This window comes from Falco peregrinus, chromosome 4 (genome assembly GCF_023634155.1).
Source record: "Falco peregrinus isolate bFalPer1 chromosome 4, bFalPer1.pri, whole genome shotgun sequence".
In the NCBI taxonomy this organism is placed as follows: Eukaryota; Metazoa; Chordata; class Aves; order Falconiformes; family Falconidae; genus Falco; species Falco peregrinus.
In genome coordinates this window covers 28132364-28151373 of record NC_073724.1, presented here as the reverse complement: position 1 = coordinate 28151373, position 19010 = coordinate 28132364, and the positions used below count along the sequence as shown (strand labels likewise).

The 19010-nt window shown below is 44.6% G+C and overlaps 1 protein-coding gene across 1 annotated transcript in view; it reads left to right on the top strand.

Moving 5' to 3' along the window:
* Positions 1-1609: 1609 nt before the first annotated feature.
* GPM6B (glycoprotein M6B) overlaps positions 1610-19010 on the top strand; it is a 111897-nt gene continuing 94496 nt past the window's right edge. The window contains exon 1 of the mRNA XM_055802163.1: positions 1610-1829. Within this exon, the coding sequence (XP_055658138.1) occupies positions 1826-1829 (4 nt within the window). The 5' untranslated portion in view covers positions 1610-1825. The remainder of the gene's footprint in view (positions 1830-19010) is intronic.

Here is a 19010-nt window from a genome sequence, read left to right as displayed (position 1 = left end):
CTATTTAGTGCCACTGTAGTTAACAGTCATGTGCTATTTCCATAATTAATATCATTTTTCTAAGGTACATAGTTCATCTACTTTAATTCCCAGTGGGAGCTGGAAGCAGCTTGCTAGTTATCAGCTCTGGTATGATTTTTTTTCCCTATCTTTACAAAATGACTTAATGAATCAATCTACTTACTACCTCTTGGAGAAGAGGCATTTACTCCCTGACCCTGTAGTGCTGGTGTTTGGGCCTGTAGTCTGTACTGAAAAAATGTGTATGTTCCTTAATCAACGTGAAAGCTTCAGATGATTTTGCCCTGAGAGACTGGCCTTTTTCTGTTAATGGAAAACAAACTACAGCTTTAACTTGGCAACTTTTAATGTGAGTGCAGACACACACTACTTGGGGAGCAAGGGCCTGAAATTGCAAAGTACGAACTATTTTCCCTGCAAATTAGTGTTCACATTTTTGTCACTCCTTTGCCTTTGTGTTTTATTAATATGTTCTTAAGCAATCTATCTCATTTGGAGGAGAATTATATGGTTACATAATTTAATAGATCAATTAGTTAATAATCATGGAAGATTAAATAGATCCTTACACTTTGTGTAAATAACAGAAAATGAAGATACTATTATTGTGACAAAGACAAAGGAAATGCATGCCCAGTACCCAATTAACGTAAATCAGCACAATCTGATTGATATTAGTCACTGTAGATGCATTTATTCTGACTAAAGAGCTGGCCTTTGCATCTGAAGCAATCAAATCGCTCTGATGGTAAAAGCCCAACTTAGAAAAGCAACTAAACTGAAAAAGCTGACTTTGCCGCTCTGTTCCATACCCACCATCTGCGACTGCGAAGGCTTGCTGCTGCGCCAACACAATTATTTTTGCTTCCAACATGTGTAGGTATGGAGGGGTTTTACTGGTAAGCTTCTAGCCGGGAAGCCACCCATACATCCCCAGCCTACCCAGTCTGTTACTTAGGGTCCCCTTCACTGCTTTTCCCGAAAGGCAAGATGTACTTTTTACTGTGTTTAGAGAAGTGAAAAAGTCACTGCAAGCAGAGTCATGCAAGGTTGTGTGGCTGGAACATCGTCCAGGTGGCAGCTACCGCAGTGCTATACAATGCTGTAAAGTAGCATTCGTAGTTCAGAGGAGGCTGTGAGGAGAACCACACCGCAGAGCAGCAATGTAGATACTACTGAAACGACGTTGTGTTTGGGCGCACAGCGCCCTTGCCACTGCCACAGAGAAACGTTACAAAGCAGGCGCCTCTGAAGGGCGAGGGTGCCCTTGGCCGCGTTTCCCCGGGAGCACCTGAGGCGGAGAGGGGCAGGGGGCCTGCCCGGCCGGGCGCTTCCTCACGGAAGCCCGCTGAGGGCGAACGACAGGACACTGGGGGAGAACGGGCGCCCACGTGAAAAACCAAGCGCGGCTCTCAGGCACGCCGCGGCCCCGGGGCCCGGCCGGAGGCGGCAACCCCAGCCCCGCGGCGGGGTGGAGGCGGGCGAGGGCGGGGCGGGGCGGCTGCCCGCCGCCGGGGGTGTCCCCGCCAGGCCGCGGGGCGGCGCTCCGGCACCCCTGCCCCGCGGCGGGCCGGGCCGGGCCGGGCAGGGCGGGCCGAGCCGGGCCGGGCGCCCCTCGGGCGGTGCAGGCAGGCGGGGCCGTCCCCGCCCCTCTCGTCGCGCCGCAGCCGCCGGAGGCGAGCGGAGCCCGCCAGTGCGCGAGCCGCCGCCGCCGCGCCTCCCACCCAGCCCAGCCCGGCCCGGCCCGGCGAGGCACGGCAGAGCCAGACCCTGCCCCGCGCCGCCCGGGCGACGAGAGCCAGCCATGGGTAAGCCAGCCGGGCTGCGGGGGAAGCCCCCGCTCCGGGGCGGAGAGGCAGCCGCGGCTGCTGGGAGGGTGGGAGCGGGGGCAGGTGCGGGGCAGCTCCGGGGGTCGCGGCGGCTCCGGCCCGGCCTGTTCCCGCGCGGCGGGGCGGGGGGCAGCAGCCTGTTGAGCCGCGGCCGCCCCTCCGCGCCCCTCGCCCCGCTCGGGCCGGGCCGCCGCCACAGAAAGTCGGCGGGGGCGGGCGCGGGGGCTCCCGGCCGGCGGGGAGAGCGGCCCGGGCGACGGGACTCCGCTAGTTGCAGAGCGCTCCCTTTCTTTAAAAGTAATTTATTATTGATAATAGTGCTGCAGAGTCGCGGAGCTGGAGCTATAGTTTGTTGCATGCGGTTGTTCGCAGCCGGCCCGCGGCGTGTGTTCTGCCCGGGTCCCGCCGGAGCTGAGGAAGCGGTGCGGCCGGGGGGCTGTGCCGCACGCCGCGGGCAGGGGCGGCCCCTGGGGCCGGGCCGAAGCGCCGCGGGGAGCGCGGCCGGCCCCGGGTCTCCCCCCCCGGGGCTTGGAGCCGCCGCCTGGCGCTGGGGGGTGACGAGCTTTCGCCCCGGCTTCCCCTCGGGGTAAGGCGGGGCGGAGGGTCCCGCTCGGCCCCTCGGCGCCGAACCCGCGTCCCCTGGGCTGTGGGGCCGTTTTGCCAGGGGGTGAAGTGTGGATCGGGAGAGGAGGAGCAGTCCGCGGCGGGGGGAGAGGGGACGGCGTGCCTTTCCAAGCTGGGAAGTGTCGAGTGTGTCTGTGTGACGGGCACGATGCCTTTGGGTGCGAGCGCTGGGGAGTCCCGTGGGCTGCTGGGGGGACGTGGTGCCCTTCACTCTCTTGTAGCTTGGGGTCCGTGCGGTGGAGGGAATTGGGCGTCGATGGAACGTGGTGCCATCTGTCCCCAGGCTTACCGGGAGGGTGGCGGGTGGCGCTGGCGTGAGCGCGGGAGCGGGGCCTGGCTCGGGGAGGGTTGGCCGCGCACATGGGTCACTCCGTACCCGACGTGCGCGGTCGGCATTCGCATCCTTTTGGCGTGGGCCTTCAGCATGGGCTGCTTCCTGCGAGCTTTCCTTTCAGCCAGCATTAGATCCGAATTAATTAAGCAGTAATGAAAGTTGGGAGGCTTGGAAAAAAAAAAATTAAAAGAAAAATACAGCTGTATCTTTGGTCCAGTTTGCCAGTGGTGTATTATTGCTTAGAGGTTGCAGCTGCTAGAGCAGAGCTATCAGTGTGTGTCTGTTAATATGCACATGCTGATGCTGGCACTGTCTCTGGTTTTAATTAAGAAGAAAAAAAAATTAATTGCTCAGCCAAAGCTAAAGGAAGCTGACAGAATTCCCATGGTTGCTACTTTGTTAAATTAATTCGCATCACCTAATTCTGTAATTTCTAAATGCTTATTAACTGATTTGTTCCCTAGCTTAGTGAAGATCAGACTCCTGTAGTATTACAGTCTTTTTGCTAAGTTTTTGTTTCCAGCACCCCTCTCAATGCATGTTAAGGTACTGATTCATGCTGTCGCTGCAGCTCTGAAGGCCGAAACAAATCAGCTGTATTATCAGCACCAAAAAGCTTATTTTTTTGCATGCATGTTCTGATAACTCACTTCTTAGACCATGCTTTCCCTACATGAACTTTTGATATTAAATAAAACTGTGGAGTTGACAGCCTCTCCTGTGTCTATGTCTTAGTATCCTTCTCTTAACATACACTTTTCTGCCATGGTTTGATGTCAAATAAATGTTGGAATCACAATGGAAGAGGGAAAGAGAGAAAGGAATGTTTCCAAGTGCCTTATTAAGAGAAGTGTATTCATTGGATTACAGCATCTTGTTTGAGGGGGAAATAAAATTTGTTCAATAATGCATTTGAAATTGTTCTTCTTTGCTGCTAAGTCTGTGAAATTGATTTTTCTTCAGTAAATTAAACTGCTAGAGATTTGAAATCAGAAAGTTGTTTTAAATCTTTATGAATGATACATCTTGAAGAGAAGCAAATCTTTATTATAGTCTTGGAGGTTGTAGATCGGCAACTTGTGTGAAATGTGTGTTTTATGTCCGTATGGAATGTCTTGTCCTGAATGTAACAGTTGGCAAAAGTGCTGTGGAGAGAAGCACACATTTCTTGAACATTTTGCTCGTAGTGATGATAACAACGCAGAACTCCAAGGTCTGTCAACTTATTTGCTGAGAAATGTTACTGGATCAAGCTGTGCCTGACTGGGTAATGTCAGTGTGGTCAGCCAGGAGAGGGGACTTCTAGCACAAATTTCAGATGAAATACTTCAAAAATACTTCAGAAAGAAGCCACAAAAAAAGGCTTTGTCAGCTGGGGATCCAGTCCATCATGAATACAATGTTCTGTTTATACCATTCTATAACTGCTGCCTTGCTGTTACGTAGGCTGAGGCTGATGAGACCATCTAACCAGGACTTGTTTGCGGCCCCAGTGCTCTGTCGAGCTTCCTGATCCAATGGCAAGGGTGTATCTGACTGGTTCTCATTAGGACCATTTGAGATGTCCTTGCTCGCAGAAAAAACTTTTGTGTAGGATTGACTTGCTGAGGCTGATAATAACAATAATAATTATTATTTTATTTTCAAAGGTGCTGAGAGTTCGCCACAGCCATTGATATTCATTGGGCTTTTGGCTCCCTCAGACCTTCTGAAAGTCGGGCGCATTGTGTTCAATGCCAGTTAGAGTTTGCATCAGCTGAAGGGTCATCAGTAAAAATCAGTGCAGTGCTTTGTGCATCTTGTGTGAGAAGACCCATGCGTTGGTGTCTCACATCGTGGCACACACTCTCCCAATTGTAATGTCTCGTCTAGGAGGTAGGGAGGGGGCTGTTATTTTACAAAATAAACAAAACATACAAAAGGTTTTTGTTCCTAGAAGTTTTAAAGTATGTTACAGTGTCATTTCTTAGTAACTGTGTGTTTTCATAATTCCACACCTTTGCTTCTTTGTACTCCCCAAACTGTTGCTTTCAAATAAGAAAAGTGGTTGGAGCAGAGTGAGTGTATTACAGTTTGGTTGGTTGTTTTTTTTAAAAAAAGAGATACTGAGGAGAACACACTGTGCAAACAAGAGGCAAAATGATGTCTGTCTTCATATGGGTTTGCGTCCCATCTCTCTGCAGTCGCTGTGCAGGAACTGCTGCCTTGCAGAGCCTGCAAACCCAGGAGTTCCCAGGGGCGTCATGCTGTGCTACACCGGGGCCATCCCCTGTCCTTCGTGCCTTCTGCAGTATATACAGCTCCCCCAGCAGTACTTGCTTCTGCATCCCAGAACGAACCATGCCTTCCTTGTAGGTAGTAACCTCAGGAGTCTCACCTTATAGGCTTCTACCACCCATAGAAAAAGTCCTTGCTTTTATGTGAAACGTGTCCAAAGTAGGTTCAAATATCCCCTAAACCAGGCTTTCTTCTTATAAACAGCTGGGGGCAAATCTTGAAAGAGAATCAGTCCTTTTTCTTTGTATTCAGCTATACACTTTGTTCAGGCGGGAGGTGAAATCTTTTTTGTGCCACAGTAATAGTAAAATCTGATTAGTATTGGTCATTAAGGGTGGCTGGTTTTCAGTAGCCAAGTGGTGTATTCCATATTCTGTCAAATCTTGTACCTCTTAAACATATTTAACCTCATTCCTATAAAAAAAGAAACTAATATTAAGTTTACCTTTCTTAAAACCTGTGAAATACAATGTTTTATACTGCTGCCCTTCCCCTATCTCCACAACACCTGCTTAGGCTATTAAAAAGTATTTAATCTTGTCTTTTCACTGTAATCCTTCTTGTCCAAGAAGGAGGCGGAGGAGAAAATGTCATGCATTTCAGATATTTCCCAGTATCCTAAACGATTTGTGTTTTCACCATATTTACAGATTATCCCTCTTGCTCTATTTCAAAACATGTGGTTCAGTAATATAGGAAATCTGCTGTCCCATGTGTGAATTATGATATGTCTGATAGATCTTGAAATGTTACATTTCAGAAGAACATACTGGATTACAGATTACATCCCTGGGAGGGCTGAACTGTGGCAGTGCTTGATTATCTGTCTTTTCAGAGTGTTTCTAGAATTTCTTGACCCGCAGATTTAAATTGGTTTACTTTCAGTGTTTAAAGGACATCAATTATTTTTCTCAAGTCAGGTGTTGGTTTTTTCAAGTCTGCTTCCATGTCGTGGTGTTCCAGCAGTCATCATGTTGCAGGCATCATTTTTGTATACAGTATTTTTTCTTTAGCCTTTGTTTTTCAAGATTAATGGTATCTAGTCATAGAATGGTTTTGGTTGGAAGGGACCTCTAAAGATCATCTCGTCCAGCCCCCCTGCCATGGGCAGGGACATTTTTTCACTTGCAGAAAGCCCCATCCAGCCTGACCTTGAACACTTCCAAGGACGGGGCATCTGCAACTTCTCTGAGCAATATTTACTAATATCTAATGTCATTACTCTAAAAAATAAGTCCAAAGTCCATTTCAGGATAAGGTTAAAAGAAATTGAAAATAAACCTAGTGAAGCCCACTTCTTAGTATCTTTTTTTTATTCCTTGTGCAGCAGCATCGTGTCATCCCTGAGTGGGTGCGCATTCGTGTAAGTGAGGATTTTGTTTTCCCCGAGATACACAGCTGGTACAGCCTGATGCAGAATCACTGCGTGTATTGTACTTCCACTGATGGTATTTGGATGTAAATGGTTTGCTATCTTTCTGGAAGTGCGAGAGCATTGTATTCAGTGAAATTTCACCGGGATAAAGCATTTGCTGAGGGAGGTGCTGTGGGTTGTTACATTGCCACACTCCATATGATGGGTGTTCTTCCCACCAAAACTCCTGGATTTTTCTTCTTATTGACAGTAGCCTGGCAGTGTGTGCCCTTCACCCCTCCTCAGACACACATGCACCTGGTTCCCTTAAATGTGTCCCCCACACCTGCCTGAGCAGCGCATCACCTTGCTTCTCTGTGCAGCTCCTCAGGCTGTCCCCGCTGGGGGGCTGACAGCTTGCGCTGAGCTGTGGGAGCAGCTTTCCCACAGGTCCACCTGCAAAAAATTTCAATCCTTTGTGGCACCACAGTGTTAACACTGCAGAGGACGTATGCATTTGCTTATAATGTTCTTTTAGCATAGGTGCTTTTTACCTTGGGGTGTGGAGGTCAAGGCTTGCTCCCAGTGGAGGTCATGGTATCTTGCCGTGGTGCTGGTCTAGTGGGGTGTGTGGTGGCATGTTTATGGGGGTCATTCTCCAGGGTTTGTTTCAGTGTGCTTGTGGCTGGATTGGTTTGAGCCGTCCAGGGAAATCAAAATCCCTTCTGTGCTTCTGGCTGGTTCCTTAAAATCCATTTGGATATGGGTGCCTCTGGGTTTGAATTGTGGTGAGCAAAGTAAGGAAAGACAGTTTAGTCTCCATGTGGGACATCAAAGATGATTGTATTTTAATACTTTAGTAATGGGTCTCAGCTGAGCCTGTGAGGCTCTGTACAGATGCAGAAACTTGCTAGGAGGCTTACCGGGTCAGTACCCACAGTGGGCAAAGGGTGAAACAGAGCCATGGTGACTCTTGTCCATCTTGTAAGGTGGCTTCTTCCAGGGCATATGCAATGTCACCTGTGGCCCGAAGGACACAAACTCAGCATGACAGTACCAGAGGAGCAATCCGTGTCTCCTGACCCTATCTCAACTTTTCTTCTGCAGGCAGGTGTGAACTGCTGATGGCTCAGGTGCTGTGCCTGTCCAAATTCCCCGTGACCCCTCCGCTGTAAACACAGTGAACAGTGGAGGAGATTTCACCATTCGGTGCAAAAAATAGATAGCATTGTATGTACCACTTAGTCCTCAGCTGTTTGTTACTTTCTGTTGCTGCTCTGTCTTGCTGCTTTGGCAGTCTCTCTCTCCATAATTATTTGTCTCTTGGGTTTTAGACTCAAAAGTTTGCATGTGGTGTTGTGGCTTGGAAAACATTTACAAGCAACACAAAGAACTATGAGTATTCAACATCTTTTGTTCTCCCTGGTTTTGGAGCTGTTCAACTAGCAGCAATTTCAAAATGTGAATGGAGCTTATGTTTCATTAATAGAAAGATGAACCTGACAACAGAGCTATTGAGTGGTACAAACCTCAGTGTGTTGCTGTACATCAGTTTTGTGTGTGTTTGTTTTAGGCTTTCAGAGTTAAGTGCATGTGACATTTGGAAATTTTAGGTTAAAGTTATATGTACCAAAAATGACTTTCAGGAATGAGTTTGTACTTAGTGTATGGTGGTGGGATTTTTTGGTTGGCTTTTTTTCTTTTTTTTCTTTGCCCTGGAGGGAAGAATATTGAAAAGGACTGTGGTTCAAAGACAGCTGGGACCTGGGTCATGAAGATGACTGGACTTCTTGAAGTTACGAACTGACTGGGAGTATCCAACATAAGATGCAGCCTCCATAACTTTGTGGAGTTTTTAAGCATTTTATTAAGAGCACAGAGAAATCATGGCATATTGCAGCCTCAAACTCTGTCTTTGTATACATTCCTTCAATGCCAATGAAAATATAAGAATTGCCCTGGTCTAAATCATACATAAATCAGAGAGCACTCTGAAGGCAAACAGGGCAAAGCTTGCTCTGTTAGTGGCTCTGGAGTAAGGAAGCAGCTGGCTTGCCTTCCAGGTGTGGTTTGTGGACTGGCAGGCAGAAAGGACACTGTGTTAACAATGCAGCAGGTTGGGAGATTCAAAAACCAGAGTAAATGATGGGAGTCCAGCCAGAGTAGGATTACATTTTGAGTAGTGCACTGATTTTCTTAATATTGGAAACACGCATTTGGACTTGGTGGTGGTTTTGGCGAGCTGGAGCCATGGAGCCTGCTGCTGCTGGCTAACGGAGGAGGAATCTGACTCCCTTGTGCTGCCAGCAAGGCACAGCTAACTGGGACTTTGATGTCTGATTTTTGCTTTACCATTTAGTCTTATGATTTTGTCAGCTTGCATGCTAGCGGATTCATTGAGGCTTTTCAGTGCACATCAGTGAAGCTGCTGGGTGAAGATGAGCATTGGTTGCCTGCAGTTTCCTGCTTGCACCATTTGTGACCCCGCTCAGGAAAGCAACTGCTGTTTTGTATTAATATCTCTTCAAGAGAGATTTCCCACTGATTATTATTTTTTTTATTTATTTAAAACTTTTGGGGTTTATATGTGTTTTGCTTTCTGACAGCACTCAAGTGTTTCATGACATAAGAGAGTACTTTCATAAACTTAAAACATCTTTTTAAAGCTTCTTAAGTTCTAGGTTATGGGAACCTCTGTTAGGATTAGCTGGAATGAAGTCCTGGGCACACACCATGCTGACAAACACCCTGCAAGTCTGAATTAGCGCAGAGCTCTGGCTGGATCTTCAGTACATCTTCCTAACTTGTCTACTAAAGTAGTTTTCATTTTCTTCCTGGTTGTGTTTGTATCTTGTTTGTGGGGATCTTTTTGAAGGAATAACTTTTGGAAGGTTTTGAATGATTGCTGTTTGTGTGTAAACTTAGGCTTTTGTTTCCAGAACTGTGTTGAGATAAATGTTATGCACTTCCCCAAACAAAAGTTTAAAATGAGTTGTTGTATTTGTTAGGCACACAGCTGAAAGCAAGTTTGCCACATGCAACTTCCCTGGTGGGAAATTAAATGCTTTTCTTGAGCTGCTTAGGCATGTATTACAAAAAAAAAAAAAAAAAAAAAATCAAGAGGAAAGAGAAATGACTAGTGGGAGTATTTGCAGCTGAGAACTTTCAGCACAAGCACAGGGATGTGCTCCAGCACATCTGTCAAGAGCCCATGACTTGCAACGTCTAACAAACAGTAACACTTCATGCAACATCTCCTTAGGTTCTGTGATGGGTGCTGGTACAGAAGCATTGAAATCTCTGAGATACATGTCATACCATGTCAGGGGAATTAACAGGATCTAGTGCGTCACCTATTACTGCCTGCTTCTCAGCCATTGAAGTTATTGGGTACGAAAGCTGATAGCTGTTTCATCGGGCCGGAGTTTTATGTAAGCAAATACAAGAAGTGCAATGCAGAGGGGGCTTTGCTATTGCTATGTGGGACTGATTTAGCCTGTTAGTAATTATTTTCCCCCTGCAGTGTATATGTTCACTTCATAGGTGTTTCTCCCATTCTGTACTGAAATTAAAGGGCCAATTTTTCATGCTTGTTAATTGTCTGATGAAAATCCCCCATTTCATATGACGTCTGGAACCTTAAAGAAATAATTACAGGGCCTGAAAAGTAGCTAGTTAAGTAATTTTGGTTTTTATAGCCTGTAATTTTTAGTCCTTTCCTTTAAATTATTTTTAAACAGTTTGAAAATAACTATTTTTCTCCACAAACTTGAGCTATGAGAAGCATATAATAGATGTTTAATCATTAACCTACATCTGAAATTCTTTGGGGGTTTTCATCTTACCTGCCACTAATATGCTTACAATGCTGTGTTTGAGAAATTGTTGCAAACTACCACATATTAAATTCCTCTTATTCCTCAGTGGAAACCTCAGGGAGGCAGAAAAGAACCAGGAAGGAGTAAAAAACATTCCTGAAAATGCTCATTTAAAGTAGCTGTGGCATACTGAAGGTAAGTATTTGGCGAGTGGGTGGAACTGAAACAAAACACAAATGAGGTAGCAGTGTGAGTCAAGACTCAAATGATTTTAGCCTTACAAAGTCTGCAAATTTCATTAAAATGATTTTATTTTCCTGTAAAACTTTATTTCTGGATTTTCTTAGGTTTCCCATGGCTGTCGTCATAAAAACTGCTGAATGTTTTCCCCATTACAGTCAGCTCCCCATTGTGCCCCAGCATGGTATAGGCACTTTCCATCATCCTTGTGGAGAAGAAGTGCTGGACTCCATGATCGACCCTCATCCTTCCCTCCCTCTAGGCTGTTTTATACCAGGGTTTGTGGGTAGCGTGTGTATGTGGGGGTAGGTAGTTTCCTGTCCACCTTGTTCCTGTTGTCATTTGATCCTCCGCTGAAGGCTTTCTCCCTCAAATGATGGTCAAGAGCAAGTGCCAGTTTTGCATATGCATGGTAGAGGAGCACGGCTGTGACACCATCCAGTGGTGCGCTGGGCATGTGCCGGTGTGTTTGCCATAGATGATGTCTGTCTGTGATAGCTACTAACTTTTATCTGTTTCAGAGTACGTGATGTGCCCCTCCTAGAGATAGAAAACGGTGAGGACATTGGAAGGAACAGCTTTAAAATAAACAGAAAGACAGGAGGCACTCTCTTAAAGCAAAATTAAGTGCTTTACTGGAGGGAAGTTGGAGGCTTGGCTGTTTCCACAATAACAGAAGGGCACAGCACACGTGGAATATTAAATGTTGTTGTGGAGGCTGATGGGAAGGTCCCAGCTGCTGTTAAAACCTGATGTATAACTGTTAATTACTGCACACTGCATCTTTCTTCTGTTCTTGTAAGAACATGCAAAGAAAAAATCCAGGAAAACACCAGCATAGGTGCAGTCAGCACTAGCTACTTCTTCCCCTTGTTTAGTTGATGAAATTATTCTGTTTCATGCTTGATCAGTTGATATTAGACGGCATTGCTATTTTTTGCATGTAGAGGCGCTTGCCAAATTGGTTAGTATGCTGGCTGTAGGATGGAAGTCTTACTTTCTGAAGCTTACGTACTGTCTTAGAATGAATTCTGTTCAGATGGGTTAGAGAAGCAAGAATATTTCTTGTTTGCAATGTGTTTGTTAGAATTTAACTGAGGGATAAGAATGGAAACAATACCGGAGTTTTTGTTAAAAACCAAAACCAAAAAAAACCCACACAAAAGAAACTCTATCAGCTGCTGGGTCAGGTGGTGTCTCTGTTCATTAGTTATTCCTCTGGCATGCTAAATTGGTCTCTGCAGGACTCCTGAGGAGAGTCTTACATGGACTTCATAAGAAGATGCAGAAGGGGAGAAGCAGCTACGTAGCCAAAACAGGAGTTCCCAAAGCATTTCTTCCTCTTTCTCATAGTATAAGGTAGGTTTATAGATTCAAAAAATGCCATGCTTTCTTAGGTTCCCTGTACAGTTCTCTACTGTAATTCTTCTTAAAATACTTCATCCTTTACCCTCTGGTTTTTAGGGAAGAGCATGGTAAGATTAGTAGGAGGGAAGCATGCCTTTTTCCTTCCATACGTAATTGCAAGCGTGACTGCTGTGCCCACTTCCCACATGGTCACTAGTCTGTCTTCTTTCGCATGTGTGAAACGTTCCTTATGTTAGCTCCTGTACCTTGTAAATAAAGTGTTTTCTATTGCCTTACTCAGAAAATATGTCAAGCTTTTCACTGCATATGTTTCATTGCTCCAACACTTGTGCTTTGCATTTGCATCTGGTTATTAGGTATCTAGAGAGAGGTATTTTGTCTCCTTTCTTCTCCTCTCACAGAAGATAAATCATAGAATCATAAAATGGTTTGGGTTGACGGGACCTTAAAGATCATCTAGTTACAACTCCCCTGCCATGGGACACCTTCTGCTAGACCAGGTTGCTCAAAACCTCATCCAGCCTGGCCTAGAACACTTCCAGTGAGGGAGCATCTGTGACTTCTCTGGGCAACCTGTTCCAGTGTCTTGCCACATTCACAGTAACGGATTTCCTCCTAATACCTAATCTAAATCTAACATCTTTCAGTTTAAAACAATTTTTTAAAAAATGAATTACCCCTTGTCCTATTGCTACGCTCCCTGATAAGAAGTCCCTCCCCATCTCTTCTGCAAGCCTCTTCTTCCTGACTGGAAGGCTGCTAGAAGGTCTTCCCAGAGCCTTCTGTTCTCCAGGCTGAACAAGCCCAGCTTTCTCAGTCTGTCTTCGTAGGAGAGGTGTTCCAGCCCCCTGATACTCTTTGTTACTGTCCTCTGGACCCACTCTAGCAGGTCCATGTCTTGTACTGAGGACTGCAGAGCTGGATGCAGTAGTTTACGTGGGATCTCACCAGAGCGGAATAGATGGGCAGAATAGCCTCCCTCAGCCTGCTGGTTATGCTTCTTTTGATGCAGCCCAGGATATGGTTAGCTTTCTGGGCTGCAAGCACACGTTGTTGGGTCATACTTGGATTTTCATCCACCAGCACCTCCCAGTCCTTCTCTAGAGGGCTGCTCTAAATTCACTCATTGCTCGCCCTGTATTTGTGCTAATGACTGCCCGATCCAGGTGCAGGGCCTTACACTTGGCCTTGTTGAATTTACTATTAAAATTGCAAGTAAATAATTTTCTTGTGTCAGGCTAAATCACCAACATCACAGCAGTATCCCAAAACTGATGTGATCCTGGGCTGCTATGCGTGGTCCCAGAGGCATTCAGGCTTTTGCTCTTGGGTACTGGGATGACTTCCACAGTCACGAGCAGGACCCTTCACTCTTTGGGGGCAGACATGGCTGGAGCTGTGATGCTCAAGGCTGTCAGGCTTGGCAGCTGCTGCATGCCCCACTTTGACCTGAAGAGGAGAGCAGGGAAGAGCACCCTGGTGCCAGCCTGCATCCCAGGCCTCCCGCAGCACTCAGGATGTACTGTACCAGTGCTTCCTGCTAGAAGATACTGGCAGTTAATTTAAAATCCTTCCCCTAGGTCATCATGGCTTTTAAGGAGCTTTTGCACTTATTATCTCAGAAACCGCCTTTCTTCCTTGAGCATGACCTGCCAAGACAGCTGTGTTTCTCTTAAGCACTGAAATTAATGGTACAAAACATGAAACTTGAGTGGCGGAGAGCAGGATTACAGCTGCCCCTAGCTGTGTACCCACTGCCAGTGGCCCTTGTGTGGGAGACCAGCATGATCAGGGGCTTTTGTGGCTGCAGGACGAAGTATAAAGCACAGCTTGGGCAGCTGTGATGCTTTCCGAAAGGGGTTTTGAGGATGGTGCTTGTATGGCCTTGTCGGGCTTGGTGTGAAACAAGGCAAGCTTTCTTTTTTTCCCTAGTGTCTGGTTTTTGTTTGTTTGTTTGTTGTGGAATGCAACGGGAAAGAATTTTTTTCAGATGTAATAGTATCATTGCATAAAAGGCTCTTCCTTATGTTTGTGTATACTGCTGACATACGCTTCATTTATGATAAGCCCTGTGGACTACGTCGCTTTGCATCTGAATGCCCCTGTATGCAGTAGGGCAAAAGTTGCTCAGTGTGAATGTCTGGCAGTGTTCTGTCTGGGCTGTGTAGCCTCTTTCCTATCAAGGTTCATATAGTAACCTAAACTTCCCCCTGTTTACATGACCTTAAATTGGCTATTAACTCACTCTTTCGCACTAGCATATAGACTTCTTCATTTCCAGCTTTGCTTGGGAGCTTTGTCTCCTGATGTCTCTTTTCCTGAAGCTGTGTGTGGGCTTACCTGTAGCATGCACAACAGAAGTTTGCACAACAAAATACCTTCCCAGATGTTAGCCCTGGCAGCTGTACCCCTGCGGAGGTACATGGAAGAGGGAAGGCAGCGGTGCCAGCAAACTTCACCACCACCTTTGTTTCCTTACTAGCTGTGATGACCCTGGATGTGAGACCAGGAATGTATGCACTGGAGATGATTTAAGGAAATGTGCAGCACCACATACTAATTAATTCCGGTCATGATAGTCATAGGATAAGCACAGCAGCTTCCTGCCTCCCAAGTGGTTGCTGTGGTTCTGGTGTGAACCTCTTTGGCTTATGCCAAGAGAACACCTGCGTTGTAACTAATGTGAACCTAAACTGCTTTAGAGGAGCCTGATTTGAATTAGGGAAGGATTATTAACTCCAGCAGTAGTTGGCTTTGCTAAATCTTTCCCTCCCATGCTGTTCATTCCCCTGCCATTCCCATCAGCTCAGTAATGTCTGCTGGAGTAGTATCTGTTTAGATGAGATCCGTCGTCTCTGTAGAGAAAATAAGGGCTTGGCTAACATGCACCACAGGCATTGGTGGGACTCTTGTCAGGGATGCAGTGCCCACTGCAGAGCTTGCCGATGGCTGACAGGGTCTTGCATTAGTGCATCTCCAGAAAGCCGGGACTATGTGAGCACAGAATGGGAGGTGAAAAGGTAACTATTGTGTGCATAACTGTACTGAATGCTCTTCCCATCATGAGCATGTGAAATAGTTACAAAATCGGACTGCTTGGAGTTACAGTATTAAATCCAAGTCCTTTGGGCTTTAAAGACATTGCCTTTTGCGTGCTTGTGTGAGAAATTCAGGAAAAAGCAAGAGTGCAACAGAGTTTTAATCTCAAACCATGGAAGCTCTGTAAGTTTGAGGGCTTGGAGTTCCTTGCTTATGGTATTCTTTTACATGAGCTAGATGATGTGCCTATTTTTTCTTTATGTGTAGATGACGCCATTTAAGAGTTCATCTTCACGCTGTCTTTGTGGGGATGGTGAACTGTGAACATGGGTTTTTATCAAAAAAATGCAGTAAAGCTTTTTGAAAAGAAGCATTTTGCATTAGGTTGTTTTGTCATCACAACTACAGAACACTAGTTTCAAAGTCTCTTATGTTACAGCTGTGCTACTTGTTTTCCAAGGCATTTTTCAGACAGGATCCACTGGGAGCTGCTAAAATGGTTTCCCAAATTCTTCTCCAGTATAGTGCCTGGATACCCTGATGCCTCTGCTTTGTTCGTGCTGTGCTACGCAGTGGTGTGGTAAGGCCTTCTATGTCTTTGACTTCTGGTGATGGGGTGAATATTCTTCTTTTTTCACCATTGTTTGTTTTTACAGTGTTTGAAAAGTTGGTGTTGGCAGAAGAACAAAAAACAGTAGGATTTTTTTTTTTTTAATCCAGACAAGCAGTATACTTACACTAGAAAGGCCTTTCTCTCATAAGAAATTGAATTGTCTTTTGTGGAAAAAATGTTTGAAATGTACATTGTGGTATGCTGCTTTTTTTTTTTTCCCCCCCTCACCTCTGGAAGAATTCTCTCTACCATGAAATGAAACCAGTCCTTAGTTTGAAGACTTCTATTGGGCATCCCTCAGCTTGGGAATGATTGGAAAGAAAAGCAAATGGATGAGTTGTACAGGGAGGCTGTGTTTTGGGCTGTGCTGATTTTCCCTGTTTCTTTCTCTGAAGTTCTAACTTATTTTTGGAAAGCCCGAGAAATTAGAGATTGCTAAACATATTTTTCTTTGGTCCTATAAAGTGATTAAGTATTCACAATCTCTAAATGTGACAGTCCTTTTTTAGGAATCACATGTTTGCAAGATACCATTAACCTCCACTACCTGTAAGACGTCTCATGCTCTTTAGAGAAGATCTGTCTGATGTCTTCTTACTTTTTGTGCAGGAGGTGGATCAGTGTCCTTTGGAGAGCTGCAGGCCTCTAGTTCTTAAGCACCACAAAATCTTTGCTCTTGGTTCCTGCTCCTATCCAGCCATGTCTGTTGTAGTCCTTGAATGTCAAAAAATTCCAAAGACCTGATGTTATTTTGGAGGCTTTTGTTTACTGTTTGGTTTCTGAGCACTTAGTGGCTGGTACTTATTTCCAATTTTCCCTCTTCTATGGTGATGAACAGAAGTCTACCTTTTGGGCATTTGTTGGTTTGATTGTTTTGTTTTGTTTTCCGTAACAAAAGATGCAGTTTTTCATGCATGCTTTAGAATCGGGACTTTAGGCGCCAGATTGAGATAAACTTGGTGATGGTATGGCAAGAGGCTGTTAGAAGTATAGCTAGCATGTATTTGTTCCTGCATGACACTGCTACCTTTGCTCTTACTTCAGGAAAAAAAAAGGCTAAATATGTTGTGCGCTACCTGTCTCTGCTTTTTACGCTCTTCTCTTTTGTATAGGGTTTACTGTTGCAGGTCTATGGGAAAGCACAAACCCTAGGCAACCCCTGAGCCTACAAGACATATGAAAACCCTATATTTTAAGGAAGTATATTTGAAAGAAAACTACAAACAAAACGGATTTTTTTTTTTTTTTGGTAGGTGATACCTATCTAGATATACTTAGAGTGCCTGAAGGAAAAGTATTGTCCCATACTATAGGGATGGTACATTTTAAATCCTAAAAATACTCTGTGCTTTTTTCCCCATCTTTCCCCTGTAGTGAAACAGAATCTTGCTATAAATTTGTTATCCACGTTTGAGTAATGTAAGTCTATCTGATACTTTGTGCATTCCGTTTGGTTACTAAAGAGGCTCCATAAGTTGTTCTATCTATTTTAACAAATCTTTGATTTAAAAGCAATAAACTTGAGGGTGGAGGAATGGGGATTTTCACAGTAATGTTAAGGAAATATTGCAAACCTGACGTAAGTGTCATATTTTTTTACTCTGCAAGCTGTGTATTTTCAGTCAAACTTTGTCATAACTGAGCAGTTAGGAAGCAGTGGTTAGTGGGTCAGACAGGCCCAGAGGGCTAAACTGGGTTTTGTTCAGCCAAATGTTAGTGCTTTTTAATCAGCGCTGAATTCTGTGTGCAACACTCTCTTCCTTCCCCAAAGCCATAACAAAATAAAAATGGGTATTCAATTGGGTCATGCACAACATCTGTCCTTTACTAAAACAGTCAGGGAGTTACCACAGTGAGGGAAGAGAAGCTGCCTGTAGCTACTGTTAGAGCATCTTTTTGCCACCATGGCTTTGGCGTTCTGGTGCAGGCAGCTGTTGATGTAGATAACGCACACAGTCCTCAAACTCCTTTCAGAAGGAAAATGAGAATTTCCTTTAATGTTCTATGCAGTATTTTTATGACAAAGTAAAAATTCCAATAAATTTGTGTCCTGAAAATTGGAAGTGCAGTTAATTTACAGTGCTGTGAAATAATTGCGTAGATTTCTATTCACCCTGTACAGCTTCCATAGGTGTTAGGCTACTTCACATTAAGGATTTTTTTTTCAGATCTTGCTGCTGCCACCTCTTCAGTCTCTAGTAAATGTCATTAATATGATGGTAGAAATGCCAGAGGCTTTGGATTCTCTTGTCTAAGTGGCTTGTATACTCGCTACCATAGACCATGTGTTAATTGGGCTATCCTGGTAAGTTTCGATTTGCCTTCATATTGGCCTTTTTGATAAAAGGCTCCATGTAGGCCAATTTCATTTCAAAGAATTCCATTGCAGTAAAAGTGTTTCAGTGGACGTAAAATGCAAATGTCTGATTTGAAGATATTAGGTGCAGCTGAACTTCTTCCAATTAATAGGAGTATTTTAAGTTCTTCATCCAAAGCAGGCTGAGTCAGTCCTGTATTTAAAGCTAAAAATTAACCATGGTTTGCTGGATACTTCTTGGTAGATGCTGTACAGGAACTTAAGAGCAAAAAACGGTGATTTTCTTTTTTAAAGTTCTGAAGAATTCACTATCTTCTGTGAGAAGAAATAGGAGCTTCTAGAACCAGGTGATATGTTGCCTTAATGTTGCAAGGAACAGAAGAGTTAACTTGGTTTTGCCTTATTTTGGGTGAGGAGCTTAAAAAATAAAAGCATTAATTATTTTTAGAGGGTAGTTTTCTTCAAAATATTACTTCAGTGGATGACTTTTTGCCTGAAACTTCCAGATACAAACAGTTTTAAAAGTAATGAGGATTGCTGTGAAGTAGGTAACTCATCTCTGGCAACATAGGACTAGTTGTCTTCTCCTAATGCTCAATGTTGGCCTCTCCTTCCCCCATTATCTGGCAAGCTGCAGAGAGGCAGTGGGTGCGAATAGGAAGTGCCTATTGGGAAGAAAAAAAAGAAAAAAAAGGCTAAGATGTGAAACCAAATGCACAGTTATTTAAATAACTAAATCTCAGAGGGAGACTATGTCTCAGGGTACAATCTCTTAGTGGTGCATGCTTGTTAATACACAAAATTTTGTCCCAGTTCAGAAACACACTAATATATGTGCTTGTCCCTAGACACACCAACAAGCAGCCTTGTGAGCTCAAGAGGCAATACTTGGTGTACTTGGCTGTAGAATATAGAAATAGTCTGCTAGATCAGGATCTGCACGTGCATGCTTGTGTTAAAAAGACACGCAGGGAAATACACGTGTAGAGCAGGTAGAATTTAGCTGACTTGAGACATTGCGGTAGTGCTTTATTACAATTTATATTGCAAATGTTTGTTTACTTTAACAGACAAGGAAAGTCATATTTTCTATTACTTAGAAGTAGGAAAAAAATGGAGTGCTTCATGTAGTATGACTTGGAATAACTTTGGTTTGGCTGGCACATTGCGTTGAAG